This window comes from Uloborus diversus, chromosome 10 (genome assembly GCF_026930045.1).
Source record: "Uloborus diversus isolate 005 chromosome 10, Udiv.v.3.1, whole genome shotgun sequence".
Taxonomy (NCBI): Eukaryota; Metazoa; Arthropoda; class Arachnida; order Araneae; family Uloboridae; genus Uloborus; species Uloborus diversus.
In genome coordinates this window covers 83948105-83967308 of record NC_072740.1, presented here as the reverse complement: position 1 = coordinate 83967308, position 19204 = coordinate 83948105, and the positions used below count along the sequence as shown (strand labels likewise).

General features: G+C 31.8%; 2 protein-coding genes across 5 annotated transcripts in view; one reads left to right on the top strand and one right to left on the bottom strand.

Annotated features, from left to right (window-relative positions):
* The window catches only part of LOC129231457 (mitogen-activated protein kinase kinase kinase 15-like), a 132480-nt gene extending 123912 nt beyond the window's left edge, over positions 1 to 8568 (top strand). For all 4 annotated transcript variants that reach the window (XM_054865780.1, XM_054865779.1, XM_054865778.1 and 1 more), the window contains 2 exons: positions 3013 to 3089; positions 7747 to 8568. In XM_054865780.1, coding sequence (XP_054721755.1) covers positions 3013 to 3089; positions 7747 to 7804 — 135 coding nt within the window. In that variant the 3' untranslated portion in view covers positions 7805 to 8568. The remainder of the gene's footprint in view (positions 1 to 3012; positions 3090 to 7746) is intronic.
* The window catches only part of LOC129231459 (latrophilin Cirl-like), a 384954-nt gene continuing 373828 nt past the window's right edge, over positions 8079 to 19204 (bottom strand). Inside the window, exons 18-23 of the mRNA XM_054865781.1 lie at positions 18446 to 18824; positions 18272 to 18360; positions 16026 to 16194; positions 15768 to 15921; positions 14613 to 14679; positions 8079 to 8852 (exon numbers count right to left, since the gene is read on the bottom strand). Of these exons, the coding sequence (XP_054721756.1) occupies positions 8813 to 8852; positions 14613 to 14679; positions 15768 to 15921; positions 16026 to 16194; positions 18272 to 18360; positions 18446 to 18824 (898 nt within the window). The 3' untranslated portion in view covers positions 8079 to 8812. The remainder of the gene's footprint in view (positions 8853 to 14612; positions 14680 to 15767; positions 15922 to 16025; positions 16195 to 18271; positions 18361 to 18445; positions 18825 to 19204) is intronic.

The window sequence follows — 19204 nt, the reverse complement described above, 5'->3', positions numbered from 1 at the left end:
TCTGTCCTTGCAATATGTAGACTCTAAGTACACAAAAGCAAAACAAAAGAAGACATTTTGAAATGAAAAGTAGTAAATCAATACATGTTCTCACCTAAAAATATTCAGCTAAAATTAGGTGGTAAATGGAATGAATGAAAGGGGGACTCAACTGAACCAAGCACTGTGACCAGAGGTCTATTGTACTAGTCCCCCAAACAGAAGTCTTAAAACAGACCAAAGCTGAAATGAAATTCAGCAAACACATAATAGGAATATCATGAATCTCGCACGGTTTCAACGAATGATGTCCAATGTGCTCAAACCTATAGGCAGAAAGCACTTCACAATCACACAGGGTGTGAGTAATAGTTTCCTCCTTAACCCGGGAGAACTCGCATCGGGCCTCTCAGGCCCGGTCATTACAAAACTACGTTGCCAAAAATCACCCGTTCAACGGAAATGAATGAGGTCCACAGTAGCTGCGTTCGAGGTGACCTACATACTGACCACATGCTTTTCATTAATGTACATTCCCCCTTTTCCTCAGAAAATTCCGGTTCGGGCCTCAAAGGCCCGGAGTGAGCGCTCACACTTTTCGTTTCAGATGGTGAATGTAAAGGAAGAGGTTGTGAAATGCATCGCTATTTAAGCTACAAAGATGAAATGAACAGGTTGCAGACCATATTGGTTGAGATTTCAACTGATGAGAACTCCCTTAATGAAGATGATGAAGAAGAAGTTGACACAGAACAGTAAAGCGATCATCAGTAATGCTTAGAAGATGATTTAGATTCATGTATAATAAAACGCTCTTAAACCTTACATTTTAAAACATATTTTAGAGGCTGTTTATCTATTTTTAATTCAGTGTTGAAAACACATTTTTTTTTCTATTTTACAAACTTAATTTAGTGAAATAACTACTCTGGGCCTACGGAGCCCCCCCCCCCCCCCCCGCGAGCGTTCGTATGACGAAAAGTACCGCGAGTTATCTCGGGTTAAAGAGGTAACCTCTGGTATTGGATCATTATTGACACCCATTAAATCAAGGTGCCGGTAAGAAGAACAAAACCCTTCCTAATACTATTTTTATTAAGAAGCCTATTGTATTTTTGGCATGCGATCCTCAAAGAGAATCAGGTCTGTCCTCTTTAGAATGACAAGCTGAATATGTTCAATGTCATCCTGAGATAATCTCTCCGATGGGAAGGTTTCTCTCACAGCAGCCATCTTAACCATACACACTGCTTGAGCATAGGACTGTGGTTGACCTGTCCTTACTCTTTAAGATGCAGCAGTTTCTGCAGAGGAAGTTGTTGAAACCTCTGATCAATGATGTTTGGTTTCTCCTACCTTCTCAGGAATGGCTGACCCAGTGGCTTTTGCCTCCTGTAACTGCCTCCTTTCTCCTTCCTGTGCCTGTTGCATTTTTGTGCATAAATGAGTATTCCCTGCCCCCCCCCCCCCCCCACCTACTGCCGAGTCAGCAGGATCCCAGACATGCACCCTCATCCCCTCCGGTCTATGGGTCGCAGACCTGCACTCTCACCTTCTCCAGCAGTCAGGTTGCTGGTTCTCTCCTTCAAGCCAGTACCCAGCTCCATAAGAGCTGAGAACTGTGAGGTGGTAAAAGGTGAACACCCGCACCACTACCGTGTACGAGTGTAAGGCTGAATACAACGAGGTTTTTCGCCCGGTTCCTCGAGGGGACCATTTAAGACATCATACAACCCAGTTGGCATCCATCCATCCATCCATCAACACGGTGCTTCACACCATAGATTGGGTATCCATTTTAGTCGCCTTTTACGACACACATGGACTACGTTGGGACTATTCTGCTCCGATCACACCACACGGAGATAGCTGGTGTAAGATTTTTTTTTTTTTTTTCATTCATGTCATGCCTGGTATGAATAACTAGAAAACCAAAATATGAAGGAGGAAAAATGCTCTTTTCAGCCACCTGGGGAAGTGTTGTAGTATTTTACACTATCACTTACATTGTAGTGGGGTGTTGGCATTAGATTTTTTGATGTAATTATTATTATTCTCTTTATTTTTTGTAGATGTATATGTCCTTTTTCTAATTCTTGAAATCATAAGATTTTGTATAAAACAAACAAAAAAAATGTTTTGTTTTCAGAAGTTTGCAGTAACATATTTTGTTAAAGTTTAAACAAATACAAAAAGTATATCAAAAAAAGGCTTCGATTGTCTTTTTCTAATTAACAAATTTAAAAATTATTTTTATTCAGGGCCTGCTTAGCTTTACCCAAAGCCTGTTGCTGGTCGTCTCTTAAGTATTTCTACTTGCATAATCTGAGTTAAACAATTTTTGTCAAAGGAAATCAACTGTTCTACTTGGATATTTTTTATACTTGATGGAACTTAAATATTTTCATTGTAGATAATTCTAGTCTTAAGTTTTTTTGTCAGGTTAGTTTTTGGAATAAGAATTCAGTAAAAAATATTTTCGCTATTTTTATGAAGAGTCTGTTCTTTCCTTAAAAAGCTGCTTGAAAAAGTATAACAATTTATTTATTTATTGTTATTTATTGTTTTCCTTCTAACAGATGTAAGTTTGTCAGATTATAATTTTTTAACTAGAAACATTGTTTTTCATTTAACAATTTGTTTTAAAAAACTTTTAGTTTGAAATGTAAATGTATGATTTTAACTCATTCATCTTAATTCATTGTATTGTTTCAAAAAAGCATTATCCCGTACACCCGCTCATGTTCTCCAAAAGTTTTTAAAAATCACTTTTGATACTTTGTAGATTTATATGATCTTCACTGCATACTCCGTACACCCGCTAGTTATTTTTGTCCATGAATTATTTTGATTACATAAAAGTTTTAAAACATATTTTTACTGTTTGAACTGGTGGTTTTTTTTAGACCTAGGGTCCTAGGGATTTTCGTCAGTAAAATTGTTTTTTAATAACATTTGAAATAATTTCTTTTACATTACTAGAATGTAATCAGGATTTATTTATATTTAATACAGATTTTACTTTTCTTGCAGTTTGTTTCTGAGAAATTTTCAAAAAGTGATGTATTATCGTTGATGACTAGGGAAGATCTTCGTCATTTGGGTTTGAAGTATGATTTTAAGCTTATTTGAATGAAAGTTTATTTAACCATATATAAATCAATCGCTATAAAAAAACTTCTTTGATAACAAAAATATTTTTATACCATTTGTTTTATACATGCATAGTTGATGGTGCCGCTGTAAAATATAATATTTAAAGCTAGCTATTGGCTAAAAGTCTACCCTTTCTGTTTTCTGTCTCTCTACTGAACTGTTAGCCTTATAATCCAACCATTATATTCATTAATGGTTGGCTTCTTAATTAATTTCTTTAAGGCATAGAACAAATGTTTGTAGAACAATTTTTTGTTTACAGTGAAACCTCCGAATAGCGGACAGTCAAGGGACTAGAAGTTTTGTCCGTTATTGGGAGGTGTCCGCTATTAGGAGGAACTACTTAATTTACCTTTTTCAAAATGGGCTGTTGTTCCCTTTGTAGAACACAATCGAAACAATTGCGAAAGGTTTACTACATTTTACGTCAAGAGTAATTAATCTGTTTTTTCTTAATAAAGGTATACTGACAGCACACACTTGTCTTAAAAAGCATTTAATCAATTAAAGTAATCAGTTAAAACAGTTTGACATCTCTTTTTTGCATTACAAGCCTGTTTCTCAATATAAATATTTAAATCATTTACCTTAGCAAGTCCTTCAGTGTCCCCTTTGCTCAGGAAAAAGTTTTTCAATTCTTTACTGTATTTCAGTGCTTCCGTAAATTCTCTACTTTTTATGGTTAATTTATTTTATCTCGAGTATCACTATTGCATTATTGACAGTTTGCAATATGACCTTGAATATGGGCAAATCTTTTTCATGTCTAAAAATTAAACAACCCAACGAAACCACGGCGCCATACTACCGACTACTACCGGCGCCGGTCTGCTCAATTGCACCTCTCGAGTGCCCCAGTTAGAAAAAGCGCCCAGTTTCCTCTTTTTTATCTTAACTTTTGAATAGTTATTGTGTACAAAATTCATTAAAATCTTAAGAAAAATGTATGTTAATTGTTAGACTGACATCAGTTTTCACTTATCTGCTTCAATCCTCTCAAAACTAGCCGTAACAAAATAATGACTTTTTTTTCTTTTTCATTTTTTGCTCCTCGCAAAAAGTACCATGTCTTTTAGTTCTTTTTTTTTCTGCCCCCAACTTTTAAGCCCCAATCGCTGCCTCTGCCCATTACCACCCTTTTAATTCCAAGAAACAGTGATAAGGAAATGACGGGGGGAGGGGGATATCAGTTGTGGAGGATGAAAAGCTTTGTAAGGCAAGCAGTTACTAAGATATTCTGTGAAAAGAAAAAAAAACTGGAAGAGCTACGATCGCAAGGGAAATTTTTTGTGAAATAACTGTCCGTTATTCGGAGTGTTCATTATTCAGAGTTAATTACATGGAATGGCCTATATTGAGGGACTAGGACTTGCAAAAATGTCCGTTAATTAGAGGTGTCCGTTATTCGGGAGTGTCCGTTAAGGGAGGTTTCACTGTATTTCGCAAAAATCTAGGTTTTAACTTGAAAAATAGTCACACTAATGATTGATAATTGGAAATATTTTACAAAGCAACTTTGTACAAACTTTGTACAACTTTTTTACAAACCAGTCTAAAATGGCAAAAATATTTTTTTTCTCAACAAAATATTGCAATTGCAAGAGACTAGATTCAGCTGTAGAAGAATACCAATAATCAAACCAATGGTTAAGGAAATATGATCCAAATTTGTTCATTTGATTATTTTGCAGCCTTTTTTGCATTAAAAAATTAGTGTAAGAAAGAAAAGGGGCATGAATATCGGAAAACTTTCCTTAAAGTTTCATAAGAATGATATATCTTAATATTTCAGACTTTTTGAGCCTTTGTAATTGAGGTAGAAGTTTCAAACAAATTTTATCTTGAGTAGAAAATTGTTTCAGTATTTATGAAAATCGAAAGTGTGCAAGGATTTATTTCCCACTCTGGGAATTTATGTGAGTGAGGTGCACATCCCCATGGTCCTGTCGAATTCAGCACCAAGTTTTGTGATTCTAATGACAGAAATTAAAATGTGAGTCAAAAATGACTGGAAATATAAAACAGTAAATAAATTTGAAATTAGTAATGGGAAATGCATTATAAAACTGTATCAGAGGAAAGAGGAAGATAGAAAATAGGTGATAAAAATCTGTTTGTTTTTCTTATGCAAATATACTGTCTGTTTCCCTTAGCCAAAACCTCTCGTGAATTTTCATCGGGTCTGCTCTGATTTTATCAAAATAAGGGTGGAAACCTGGATGTATTGGAAATGAAAAATAGCAAGTGCATGTGGAAAATTCCCATCCTCTACTTATTACCCCTTTTTAAAAATGGAATCAATCCTGAGTGCTAGTTTTGGCTTTCGAGAATGGACAGTATATCAATTTTTTGTTTTATTTGTTCATGAGTAAATTTTCCTGTGGACAATTTTCAATGCAATGATGGTTTTTAAATTCAGAAGTTTATAGCTTTTAAGCAGGGACGTAACTAAAAGAGGACAGACAGGGCTATGGTGCCAGATTTTAGGGGTGCTGAACTGACGAAAGATAGGAACAAATATAGTTTTCTAGGAATAAAATGGAGAATGAAAAGGACAGCTTATGTAAAGCCTGTCAGAAAAACCTAAAGACAGAATGAAAATTCGCATGGGTTTAACGAGAATGTGAATGGGTATAATAGCAAAAGAGGGACAGAGGCGCAATAAATAGCGGGAATGTGTTTTGATGTATATTTACTATATCTTATAGAATAACTGCACTCGGAAGAGGATTCTGCAAACAAAGGCCCTTGAAAGTAGCATTACAAAGCCATGCAAATACTTAAATAACCTTTTCCTAGAAAAAAAAACATTAAATTTTCGCAACAAAATCTTCATCTTACAATGAGGAGAGCATTTGTCAGAATAGGAAAAATAAATGTTTAGCAGATTTATTACATGCACATGCAAACGTTGATTGCAATGAAAGTATGTCTGAAAAGTTTTATACATTTTCCATGATGTCTAGATGCATACTTTATTCTTTATTTTTCAAAAAAAAAAAGTCAAAATTGAACTGACTACTGAGTTTTTATGCAATCATAAATTGAGCTAATAAAAAAGTAAAAGTTTTAAAAAATCTGTACCTTATTAATTTTTACTTTTTTAAAGTATCAACACAAAATTATGGATGAAGTATAGTGATTGTTGCACTAATATGTTGTGAGAAATGCAGTCATATGTTTATTATGTAACCGAAAAAATGTTTGTTAAAAACTCTAGTTTCATTTTTAGATTTGGATGTACTTGTAATTAGTTTATGCTTACATATAGTTTTATGTGCAATTTTTGTGCTGGCTTCAACAATCATATTAAAATGTACTATTGCTGCCGTTAAGGGAATGCATTATTTTTTTAACTAACAACTGCAATTTACAGCTATATGAACATTAGAGTGATTTTCAATGTTATTTATCTGCATGTAAATGAATTCAAAAATAAAATTAAATTTAAGTTAATGTAAAATTTTTCCTTACATTAGTTTTCTATTCTGCTCCAAAGCAAATAAATATATTCATTTTAATTCCACATCATAAAATTTCGATATTTTTTAACACATCTTTTCACATTTGGAATTGGGAAAATAAGAGCAAAAAAAAGGATGTATTCAATAAGCTTCACTTGTGTTAATATTTATTACCATAGTACCATAAAAAAGTAAAACTATTGTAAATTAAATTATATGTACCATAGAACTCCAATAATTTGAACTCCGACTACGCAAATTGCTTTCAAAATTTCAGGAAAAAAAATGCCTGATTTTTTTAAAAGACTGGACTACAAAACTAGGTGTTGGCGCAGTGCGAACATTATCGTGTGATTATGAGTCTCATAGTTCTATTCACTTCTAAGGTAACTAATGGCTTCACTTGTAAATACACTTAATATATATGTATATATATGTATGTATGTATTATATATATATATATATATGTAAATATATATATATTGACTTTTCATTTAATTAACTAAAAGCTATTTTTCTTTAAAAAAGATTTTACTCTTCCAATTTTAAACATACATACCATATTTAAAAAAAAAAAAAACCTTAATTCGGAGAGAATCCAATTCTCTGAATTTTTGACTATCCAAACAGGATCCAATCACAACTGATTTGGATAATTACTGTTTCACTACTTTCAAACTGAAGCATTTACTGTCTCAGTTGAATGAGGGGAAGGAGATTGAAGTTAACATGTGGTGCTAATGTTAAGTTTGTTGAGGAATGTCTTTTATTGGTTGGAGGGGTGTGGGGGCGCCAAAGTCTGGTCTTGCCTCAGTTGGAAAATGACCTAGTTGCATCCCTGCTTTTATGATCAAAATCAGATTTTTATATTATTACATTTTAAAAGTGTTCTTCTGAATTTGAGTAATTGTAGTTGTAAAATAATTTAAGAAATTGCAATTATGAAGCAGTAAGTCATTACTGTAATATAGGTGTATAACTATCTTATTTAGTTGTACATTCTTTGGATGTACTTTTTTTTTTTAGTTAAATTCAGAACTACTGCTCTAAATTGAAACCTTTTCTTAGATTATACATGATTGATACTAATTTCTAAGCTTCAATATGAGTCATTTTCACTTTTCTAATTTCAACCTAAACTTTTTAGGAGAGGAATGGAATTACGTATTTGGAGAGCTATTCTGAGTCATCGACGAAACCTGTAAATTAGTTCATTGTATATTAAGAGTTCATGTTCACACATCAGTTTGGCAGCATCGTTTGGTGTTTTTTTTTTTACATCTTTGTTTGAAGTTCATTATACAAAATACTTATGTAAACATTTTCATTATTTGAAGAATTAATACTAAAATTAAAGCAATTTACAAGTTGCATAATTAAAAACGACTCAGACATGATTGTGAAATGTTAGAAAAATTTTAAAGTAAAAAGTTGATTACCAGAGAAAATCTTTTTTTTTTCATCCTAAACTTTGATGTGTTTTTTTTTATAAAATAGTTTTACTGTTTTATAAGTAATTCTCTTATCTGCTAAATCTAGATTGAAGACTAATTTATTAATATGATATGAACATTTCACTGTGGATTATTGTTTTGAACTTCCACAAAATATTGGTTCTGCTTTGCTAGTGTAAGCTTATTATTTACTAGTGTACATAAATGTAAGTACTCCAAAAAACTGTTATTTTCAAATCCTACATGCATAGTTTAATTGTAATTTTCAATTGCTTTTCAATGATGTGAAAGTTGATTGAAATAACTAGTACTTGGACCTTATGTTTTAATATCTCAGAAAAGTAACCATCTTTTTATTACATATCGTCGTCTCAGAGCAACAGTAGGATATCTTAGTGTTATTCCTGGGGTTAGATGTCTTAGTGTTGCTCTGAGGCAACAATATGTAAAATTATTAACAATCTCTCAGTGTATCATTTTAAATCAGAAAGAAAATAAAAATGTGACAAATTTCCTTTTAAATATTTTATTTAATCCATACAAATCATAGAAAAGAAACACAAGCATGAACAGTTTTCATTTAACCACCCTTTGGTTGGGCAGTCCAAGAGTTACAAGTTAATTGGACGAGATATCTCGTCCAGAACCGCAAGGTGGTTAAGTTATCACAGAGCAAATAGTAAAAACATTAAACCACGACATGAAGATGAATATGTACAGAGTCACTTGGAAATGTTCGACTAGCGAGGAGGACGGATTTCATGCCACCAGGCGTTCACGATTGTCATAAATAGGGGATCTGGAAAATTGAAAGATAAGACAGATTTTAAAAGTCAATTGGAAACATTACAGATGTTGTAGTTCTTAAAGTTCCACTCAACCTAACTGGATGTGGCATCTGAACACATTCATTCTTATCTGCTACACTTTTGTCAATTTTTTTAGGAACATTAGATTGATTAAGCATATTACTTTTTAGTTTTAAAAAAGTTATTTCAAACTCCGGAAATCCAACTTTGCATTCTATTTAATTTACATAATGAGCAACTTTCTTTTTCGCTGTAAATCTAACTGTAGCAATTTTTTTTTTTAATTCAAACAAGGATAATCAATTTCATTTTGTTCAAGTTCATTTGGCTGATCAGAGCATAATTCATCAATAGAGTTAGTTTATGTTCATATGTTTGAGGGGTGTTATGTGAAAATAAAAAACCTGAAATAAGTTAGAAGTGCAAACTGATATTTTAATTATTTAGCAGATTTACTGCAGTGATTCTTTATATCTATCACTTATATTATGATAAATTTTATTATGTTAACATGGTTTAGAATGTTTAAAATTAAAGTCAACTAAGTAAACTACAGATATATTGTTTCCGTTGTGGTTACGTTGTTTTAGGTTTTCTTGATCCCTGGGATCATGTATCCGTGAAACAAAGGAATCAAGTGTCCCCAATGTTAGATTTTTACACACATACTCGTTCTATTATTAACAATCGGTGGCAGTTTACTAAAAATATATTTTTTAAGTTGTATATAACAGATAATGTAAACTTCAGAATGCTTTCCTTAAAAAAAGTTCCCCTTGACAATCATTTCTTGAGATAAAAAGAAATGGCTGAAAAAGTGTTGCCAGTTTTTATGTACAAGTATAACTTTAACATTGTTGACAGGTTTCAAAGCTCTACTTAATGATTTTGATACCTTTTTGGATGAGGTATCATGTATCCCTAGGCTCCCTTATATTAACAAAACCAACAGTTTTGTTGTTTATTGTCATACGCATGACCAAAACTTTTGTTCTGATTACTAATAGTATTAATAGAATTAATTTTTAACTATATTATATAAAGAATGCATAATTACGGATCTTTCAATAAAATTTTATTCTGAAAAAGTTCACAAGTTGAGAAGAAATTTTAAAAAAGCATGTACCAAAAATGGGAAAACTTTGATATTTTTTTTAGCAAACAAACTATTGGTTCAAACAAATGAAATGTGTTTTAATGTTCCTCATAAGACATCTGAACAAAACTTAAAAATACGTTTGAAAAAAAAAACTATTGACCCCAATAAATAGAAATTTTATTGCTAGGGTGGTAAAAAAAAAAGGAAAATTATTCGGAAAACATTAATTTTTATTTTTACTGTTAATAAAATTCAAAATTTAGCTGTAACATATTACAAAGAGCCATAAAAACATTTGAAAATTTAAATATTTATACTTGTACAGTAAAAAAAGAAAAACTTGAAAAAGGCAGCTGATTTCCTCTCCCTAGACCAACAAAATTATTTTTTTGGTTAGCCCAACAAACTTCAGAAATAGTTGAAATTTCTTTTAAAATATCCAGGGTTGCCCCAAAGGTGCACAGAAATGGCTAGGTCATTGTTGCATTGCCAACTCACTCTTTTCCAATGCTTTTCGCGGGGCGCCACTGTTGGCCAACAGTTCCCCCCGCCTATGCTACATATGAATGTCTTTAATTAAAATATCATTTTAAAGTTTAAAAAATAAGTCTTATACCAAGTATCTGGTATTCATGTATGTTAAATGTAGCAACATATTAAAAGATCATTCTTGAAATTCTTGACAGTAATTGAGCTTTTGTAAGTTAAAATCTAGAAGGCATGTTTGGAAAGCAGTATTATAGTGTGCATTGGGAACTTTTAAGTTTGCAAGATGGATTTAAAAAGAAGAATATAATTGAGAAATCTTTCTTTTTAATTCCCTATACATCATTAGACTACCAAAAATGCATAATACAGCATATTTGAAATACAAATGTGACGACCAGCCAGAGGCTCTGAGCCCTGCTAGGCTGGTCCTAGTCAATTTATTAGTCCTCAATGAAGATCAATGGCCCTCTTAAAGCTATCCAACCCCTTGCTCATTACTGCCTTTTCCGGTAAGCTGTTCCAAGTGCCCACGACCCTACTAAAGTAGTAGTTTTACCTAATTTCCAGGTTAGCCTGAGATTTGAATAGCTTAAAACAATGACCCCTCGTCCTGCTTTCCGTGCAAAAATTTAATCCAATAAAATCTTTCATTTTGATAAATTTAAAAAACTGAATCATGTCCCCTCTGACTCTTTTTGCTCCAGGCTGTTAAGTCTGGTATATTACGCCTATTAAGTCAGGTATAATCTAAATCTGAAAGTCCTCTTACTAGTTTAGTTACCCTTCTTTGAACCAATTTCAATACAGAAATATCTTTCCTCATATAAGGCGACAAAAACTGAACAGCATACACCAAATGAGATCTTACTAAACTCCTATATGAAGACATAACCTTCTTAGATTTGTTTGAAATAAATCTATTGATAAACCCAAGCATTCTGTTAGCTTTGTTACTTGCAATGTTGCACTGTTGACTAAACTTGAATTCCTTGATTTAATAAGATACCCAGATCAATAACATTTTCTGCCTGACTAATGATTAAACCCAGGAAATGATACCTTGTACGCTTATTTCCATGACCTAAGTGTAGTACTTGACATTTCCCCCACATTAATTGCCATACCCCACCTATCCACCCACTTCGTAATATGATCTAAATCCTCTTGAAGCTGTTTTGCTTTTTCTTCATTTTCAAAATCCCCATAACTTTTACATCATCAGCAAAACAATTCATGCTTCCAGAAATATTTTCATTGATGTCATTATTAAAAATAATAAACAAAAGAGGCCCTAAAACTGATCCCTGAGGAACCCGCTTAAAACATCACTCCGTTTAGAATGATTTCCCTTCACAACTACTCTTTATTTTCTTCCAGTCAACCAATTTCTAACCCAAAGTAAAGTTTTTCCTCCTATTCCTTTATCAGCTAGTTTGCTGAGAAGAGCAACTTGTGGTACCTTATCGAAAGCTTTTTGAAAATCAATATGAACAACATCCACACACTTTTTGTTATCTAAAGCTGAGGTAACCTTGTCGTAGAAATGCAATAAACTAGTAGCACACGATTTACCTTTCCTGAAACCATACTGCAAACTAGTCAACAGCGAGCTTCCATTCCTCTGGCACTGCCCCTGAGTTATAAGAAGCATTGAAATTATTTGAAAATAATACAGTTTAAAAACAGTATAAAAAGTTGTATGCAAAAGTTATAGACTTCATTAATTTCAAATTTTACGAAAGTTATCTATACTAATATTATAAAGAGAGCGGATTTTTGTATGTTTATATGTTTGAGGTAATCTTCGGAACTACTGCAACTATTCGAAAAATTCTTTCACGATATGGAAGGTGCATTCTTACTGAGTAACACAGGCAACAATTAATGCATATATGTATTCATACTTTTTTTTAAACCAATAGTTTGTCTTCACTAACAGTTTCTGTTTTGAATTGTTTTGTTCTTACATATGTAAAAACGAATTCAGATTGCCCCGCATCCACACTGACAGAATGGTCAAAGGTTCTTTTTGAACTGAATGTTGAGAAATTGGAACACATGAGAGAAAAAAATATAACAGCATAAAAATCGTCAAAAGCTTTACATGTATTTGAGACTGCGGAAGATTAGTTATATAGCATTCTATTAGCATAGGACATTGAAAACTATTTAGACTTACAGAATGTTTATGCTTCATAATTTAATTAAATGAAATAACCGAGATTTGTTTCGGGCAAATTAGATTTTTTTATTCAAGTATTGTTAGATAGGCAATAATTGTCAGTGTTTCTAAAAGTTGTAATTTTGCATGCATTTCAGTCTTTCCTTTGAAGCTTTTGATTCATACTAAAATCGAAATGAGAAACATCTGCTAATGAATTCAATTAAATACATTTAGTTTAGAAAATTCTCTACTGAAAGAATAATTGCATACAATAACTATACTTTCAAAGTTAAGAGTTAAAACAACAACAAACAAAAAAAAAATTGGATAGGAAAGAATTTGACAAAAATGAGGAAAAAATAAAAATATAGCTCACAAATATCCCTTCAAAAAGAAATTGCCAAAAAAAAAAAATGGAGGCATATGAAAAAAGCAAGTTTTTCCGAAGAAAAACGAGTACAAGAGGTTAAAAGGCATCCTGGGGTTGAGAAAGACCTCTTAGTGTACAATATTCATCCTAATAGCTAATCTGAGTTTTATCAGTTCGTTTGGAACATTTTCGTGGTCCTACATATTTCCAAAGTCATTCAACAGTTAAAGATCCTGCCAACCTATCAAGCAGCATATAAAGAACTCTGTCTTATAGACAACGACAAATCTTGAAAACTAAGCTTAGTTGATGCATGTAACTTTCTGACTCAGCTCCTAAACTCAGATATATGTTTACAACTATTTCAACTTTTAAGTCAACGTTAAGACCCTATTGCTTTATGGCAAACATTTAAAAACGACAACATATTGCAGGGAGATTGTCAGCAGAAATACTATGTTTTTCATTCAATGTCAAGCGATATAAAAATTAAAGGCAAAATTTCTGAATGAAGCAGACACTCAATAGGGCACTTTTGTTTGCCATTGCCGCAGAGAATCAACAAAAAAGTTCTATTTAAACATGATTGGTACATGAAAACCAGGAATAGAAATTAATGTTAATCAGGCCCACCTGGTGGGAATGGGAAAAATTAATAAATTCAACACTACCCAAAAATCAATAAACATTATTTTGTGATGTTTTTTCTATGGAACTGTCGGAACTTTACTTGGAGATATAAAAACTGACCACTCCACATTTAAATTACTTTGAATATCTTCTCCAGAAAGACTATGTATGTTTAACAAGGAAAAATGGGAAATTGGGATAACTTCTTCAATAGGGCACTGCTCAGGACTTCTCTCCATGATTTTGAAATTAAAAGCGATATCCGAATAATTTTACGAGGCAACTTAATTTGCCTAAATCTATTCAATGGAATTTAACCCCAATTAAATTCACTACGGAATAATATGATAGTATTATTCTTACAGCACCGGCAGCAGATCAGTTGCCTCACAATCCTTGCGCATCCCCATGGTCCCTGTATATTTCCTTTTCCAATTTAAGTGATTACAATATCCAATGAAAATTTCTCATGCCCTCACCATCATCAAACGTACAACTATACGATATGTAGTGCTACGTTACTTATGGGAAGATTGTATTGTTCAGTGGGAATTATATGTTGGTCTCTCTTGATCAGGAGAAATAAGGTAAATCAATTTGTTTCAAATCTCATAAAAACGAAACAAAAATATTTGCTTACTATTTATTTTCAAATTAAAAATTATCTTTAATATTTATTTAAGATAGGTAATGTTTCTAACCTGAACTAGGTATGGACAGGCCTCTAGTAGAGTAATATACTCTGTTCAATACCTAATAGAAGTTCAATAGCCCCTAAAACCCCTTCAAATGTTCTGATTTCTTCATTTCTATTGTATTGCATGTATGGTATTGAATTTGACCTAGTACTTTATCAATACTCAGCAGGCAATTCAGCTAAACTATATAACGAATATTTAGCTTGGCTGAATATTACGCCCAATGAGGAACAGTGGTTAAATGAATATTTAGTATAAATATGTTGGTCAACATTTACTTAAAAAAAAATTCATACTAACCTGGTAGCATGGCAGAGATCGGAATGATGGAAAGTACCCAGCTGAAATTCCAGCTCTGGGGTAGTCACTGAAACATATAATTTATAATTAAACTTTTATTTTTATCCCTGACTTTTACTGGTTTTCCAGATAAATTGTAAAAATATTCCATGTTAATTGATATCGACTTACGTTATCTATCATTAATATATTGCATATATACTATATTTTTATTTAAAAAAAAACTACTTTACAGACCTAAAAACGTTGAAACAGTTGTAAGACGTGTTTATATTGATTTTATCTTTATAAGAGTTTTATTTCTTAACAATATCTTTGGCAGTTCAACTATTTCCCTTTTTTCTTTCCGGTTTCTGAAAACCTACAAAAATGCTTGATATCACTAGAAACCAAGCATCAAGGCATCAACCTCTAAAATTAAAAAGTTCATGTCATTAAAATCTAGCTCATAATTTGACAATATAGCTTAGTAAAAGTATGTTTCTTGCTTGCCTCAAGCAAACACCCCCCCCCCCCTTCTTTTCTTTCCCCTACTGCTTGAATTACATGGTATACTCCTTAAGGCTACAAGATACTTTTCTTGTAGATTTGCAACCAATATGTCTTTTTCCTATTTTTTGCAACATAATTAACTTTCAGTCATGGCACTGCCATTTGTAAAATTATCACCATTTTGTAGGGTTTTAAAAAAAAGTACTTAACAAACCTTTAGTTGATAAGTAAGGTCTCATAAAAATTACAGTTAAGTCTGTTTCCAAAATAAAAGCACATTATTAAACATATTTATTGCCATAAAATTTTAAACTAAAATTTCTAATATACATTAGAACTTAATGTGCATCATTACAGTAATTTTCTAAAATTAGCAAATTTTATGTTATAAAAAGTTATCTAACAAAATATTTTATTTTAAAAGCAAATGCAGAACAAAAGAACCAACTTATGACAAAAATTTAAATGCTTCATTAAGTAAAATATTTTAAAGAAAAGATTCAAATATGTTTTTATGAAATAGTATAAACTTCTACTTAAGCATATACTCTACATAATATAATATACAAACACATAATATAATATATGCACAGGATATAAATATAATAAGTATTTGAGCATTACAAAACAAAAAGGTCAAAAATCTCTTATTTTCTGTCTTGCCTGTTGAAAGTGACGAAACAGTTGTAGAGGGCTGCAAATATGCCGCTTCTACACTATGTTGGCTTGTTGCTGATGGAAGAGGAAATTGAGCAGTAGTGTTTTTTGGTTGAATGCATGAATCTCTTAATTTCCATTTGTTATAAGCTTGTTGAACCTAAAAATTAAAAAAAAGAAAACATTAATATTTTAGCTAACTTTATTTTATTTTTATGTACAGCAAGATTTCATTCTTTTTTTTCCCTTAGGAAAAATATTTACCTCAGTATCATTTAATCCAATGAAAATGAAAACAGTTAGCCCTTGTATGCAGTTAAGAGTGGCAAATAAATATGATATAATAGCTGTCTCCTGTTGCAAGTATAAAAGTAAAAATGCCCAACAACTTGCACTTGCTATCACTACAAACCAGGCATCACGGCATCGAACCCTAAAATTAAAAAGTTCATGTTATTAAGATCTAGTTCATAACTTGATAAAATAGCTTAGTAACTTACTGCAATAAAAATAGTTTCTCATGACTTAAAAAAAAGGCATAAAAATCATACATATTATTTCTCAAAGTTGTTTTTTTGTGGGAATACCATAACTTCCTCAATACTGTATCAAATTTCATAAGTAAGGCGTTACTTTGAAAAGTTTCTCACTGTTGTCGGTCAAAAATAGACACAATTCACATTTCATTGTCTTGTCAAAAAAAAAAAAAAATATTTATTCTATTATTTATTATGCATTGCTTCAATGCATAACATACCAAAAATGGAGACACATTAGCTCTGTTGATTAGAGTGTCGTGCTAATAATACAAAGGTTATGAATTTGAAACCCATGGGCCAAGCTAAAAAGTGGTGCTCCTAAAGCTGTTTTTTTTTTTTTTTTGTTAAAAAAATGGCGATATTGGTTTTGACATCATTATTGATCAAATAACTTCTTACAAGATTTGGTAGGTGAAAAGAAGGGCACCTATGAACATTGTTTTACAAAAAGCATTGTATTTCTAATTCATATCACAATCATTATTGCTTTCACTTTTCGTGATTAAAATATTGTATTTCTTCATCATTCATTGCCCACAAAATGAAATATTTTATAGTTAAATATTATGTAAAGCTTTAAAATTTTAAAATATTTCTGTTCAAACCTGCCGCATATAGGATATTTTTGAACAATAAAGCAAAAAATGTAATTAGATCAAATTTAATCAAAAACTGCACATTTCCTAGAATTACAAATTATGCTATGGAAAACAAAAAATTCCAAGCAATGGTTACAGAAGCAGGTTTTAAATCACCTTCTGTAAAAACTGTTGTGAAAATTCCTTTTCTTAAGTTTGGATTCAAGAAAGAAAAAAAAATCAAAACTTCATTAGATAATACTACACATGTAAAATAGTAAAACATTGCTTATTTTGTTGCAGTAAAGTGCTGCAGTTTATATTAGAAATATGACACTTTTTTTTAAATAAAATATTTATAGTGTTCAAAGGTACCCTCAGTTAAAAAATGTGCCCTTCTCCCTCAACCCTATATGGTCCCAAAAATCGGGACAGATGGCCAGTGTAGACTTCCCTCTAAGAATTATTTTAAATATCATTTCAATACTTATGAAATAACAACACATGAAAAGCCTCACTATTTGGAATTGTAAAAACATTTAACTTTTACTTTCATGAAATGAATCCATTCACCCAGTACAAATTCATTTCCCAATCTATCGTTAGTTTATAACTCGCATCCCCCCTCCCACATATGAGCCACCTATGATGCTTGGTACATGTTGGGAAGGTTTTATTGCTCCTGGAATACGCGAGAGATCTATGGTGGCCACTGATTTTTCCTTAAATGATTTTTTGCTCTTGCCTACTACATAGAAGAGAAAGTGCACCACCAGGGCAGGGCGTCTTTCCTGATACCAGTAGTGAACAGGTAGAGTGGTCTAAGTGGTACTTTTTAGATTTTTTTCCCTTCAAAAATGATTCCAGATAAGTCAGTGGAATCAGCGGTGCCAAATGGCTCACTAGCTCCTTCTGCCAAAGTACCCATTGTTTTGTTTCCGTGAATACCAATGTGAGTCCATCCATTGAAGGTGTACCTCCCTTAATGAAAAAAAGTACTTTAGTTTGTCAAGGATCTCCAAACATGAACAATCTACCATGGTTGCCACACCTGATTTTCATCTATAAAGCGTTTTTTTTTTTTTTCTAATGAGTAAGGTAACTTCAAATTTTAACATTTCATTGAAGTTTGCTGGGTATCTAACAGTTTCTTCAAACATTTCTATTTTTCGATTTTTGTAGATAAATATGTGTTGCAATCAAAATTCAACATCATTTTTACTCTTATTTATATGATGTTTATTTTGTGTTTGTTCAAAAATAAATTTTCAAAACCATGAACTAACTAAACATAACTAAGATAATATATATATATATAAATATACATATAATTTTAAATAAATATCCAATGTTTATTTATTTCCATAATAAAATCATCAACATTGTTACGTACCCTATTGTATGGAACTTAATTTCTTGATTTTCGGAAGAAGGTGGACTGCTCACTTTGCGTATTGTAAGTACCAAGAAAATAAGTGATCCCTATCATTAAAGGAAAACGGTTAATACATATTCTAATTAATTTTCAATACAAATAACAGGATTAGAGTTATAGTTTCATACTTACCACTATACACATAGCAGCAGGTCCAACAAAACCAAAGATTTTATAATTATCAAATCCTAAAAAGCAATATTTTTGTGTTCCATAGCTTTGTGGATCAATTAATGCTGTTGCACCAACAATTAAAATTGGTGTAATATATGAAATTAGGGAATAGCCAAGAACTCTGCTAGTGTAAGCTGGCTCAACAAGGTGTAAATATAGTTGAAAAGCATACAGAAAGAACCATGAAAATACTGCTTGAAGACAGAAGTGTAAAGCACCAGCTAATAGAGCACATGGAAGACCTGTTTTATCTACTCCACACATGTAAATGATTTCTGTCAGCACGAGGCAGAAACATAAATGTTTATGGATAGCTGAATGGTCATCAGGGAAACGTCTGTAAAAGAGAAAGACAAATACTCAACTTGCAAATTAATAAATTAAATAAAGAATACTCAACTTGCAAATTAATAAATTAAATAAAGTCGAATCTCGATAACTCAAAACTTATAACTCAAACATTTCTTTATCTTGAAGTTTACATTGGGAACCGAACTCTTGAGATTTTTGTGGAAAGTTCCCATAACTTGGAACTACCAATAACTCGAATGTTTTAGCCAGTCCCTTTAAACTTTGATTTATTGAGAGTTGACTATATATGACTTTAATCAGGAGGTTGTTTAAGACATGCTTAACAAATGAGTTAAGCAAAACAAAATTCTTCTCATTCTTTATTTTGAATACAGCAACATCTTATTTTTATAATAAATATTTTAT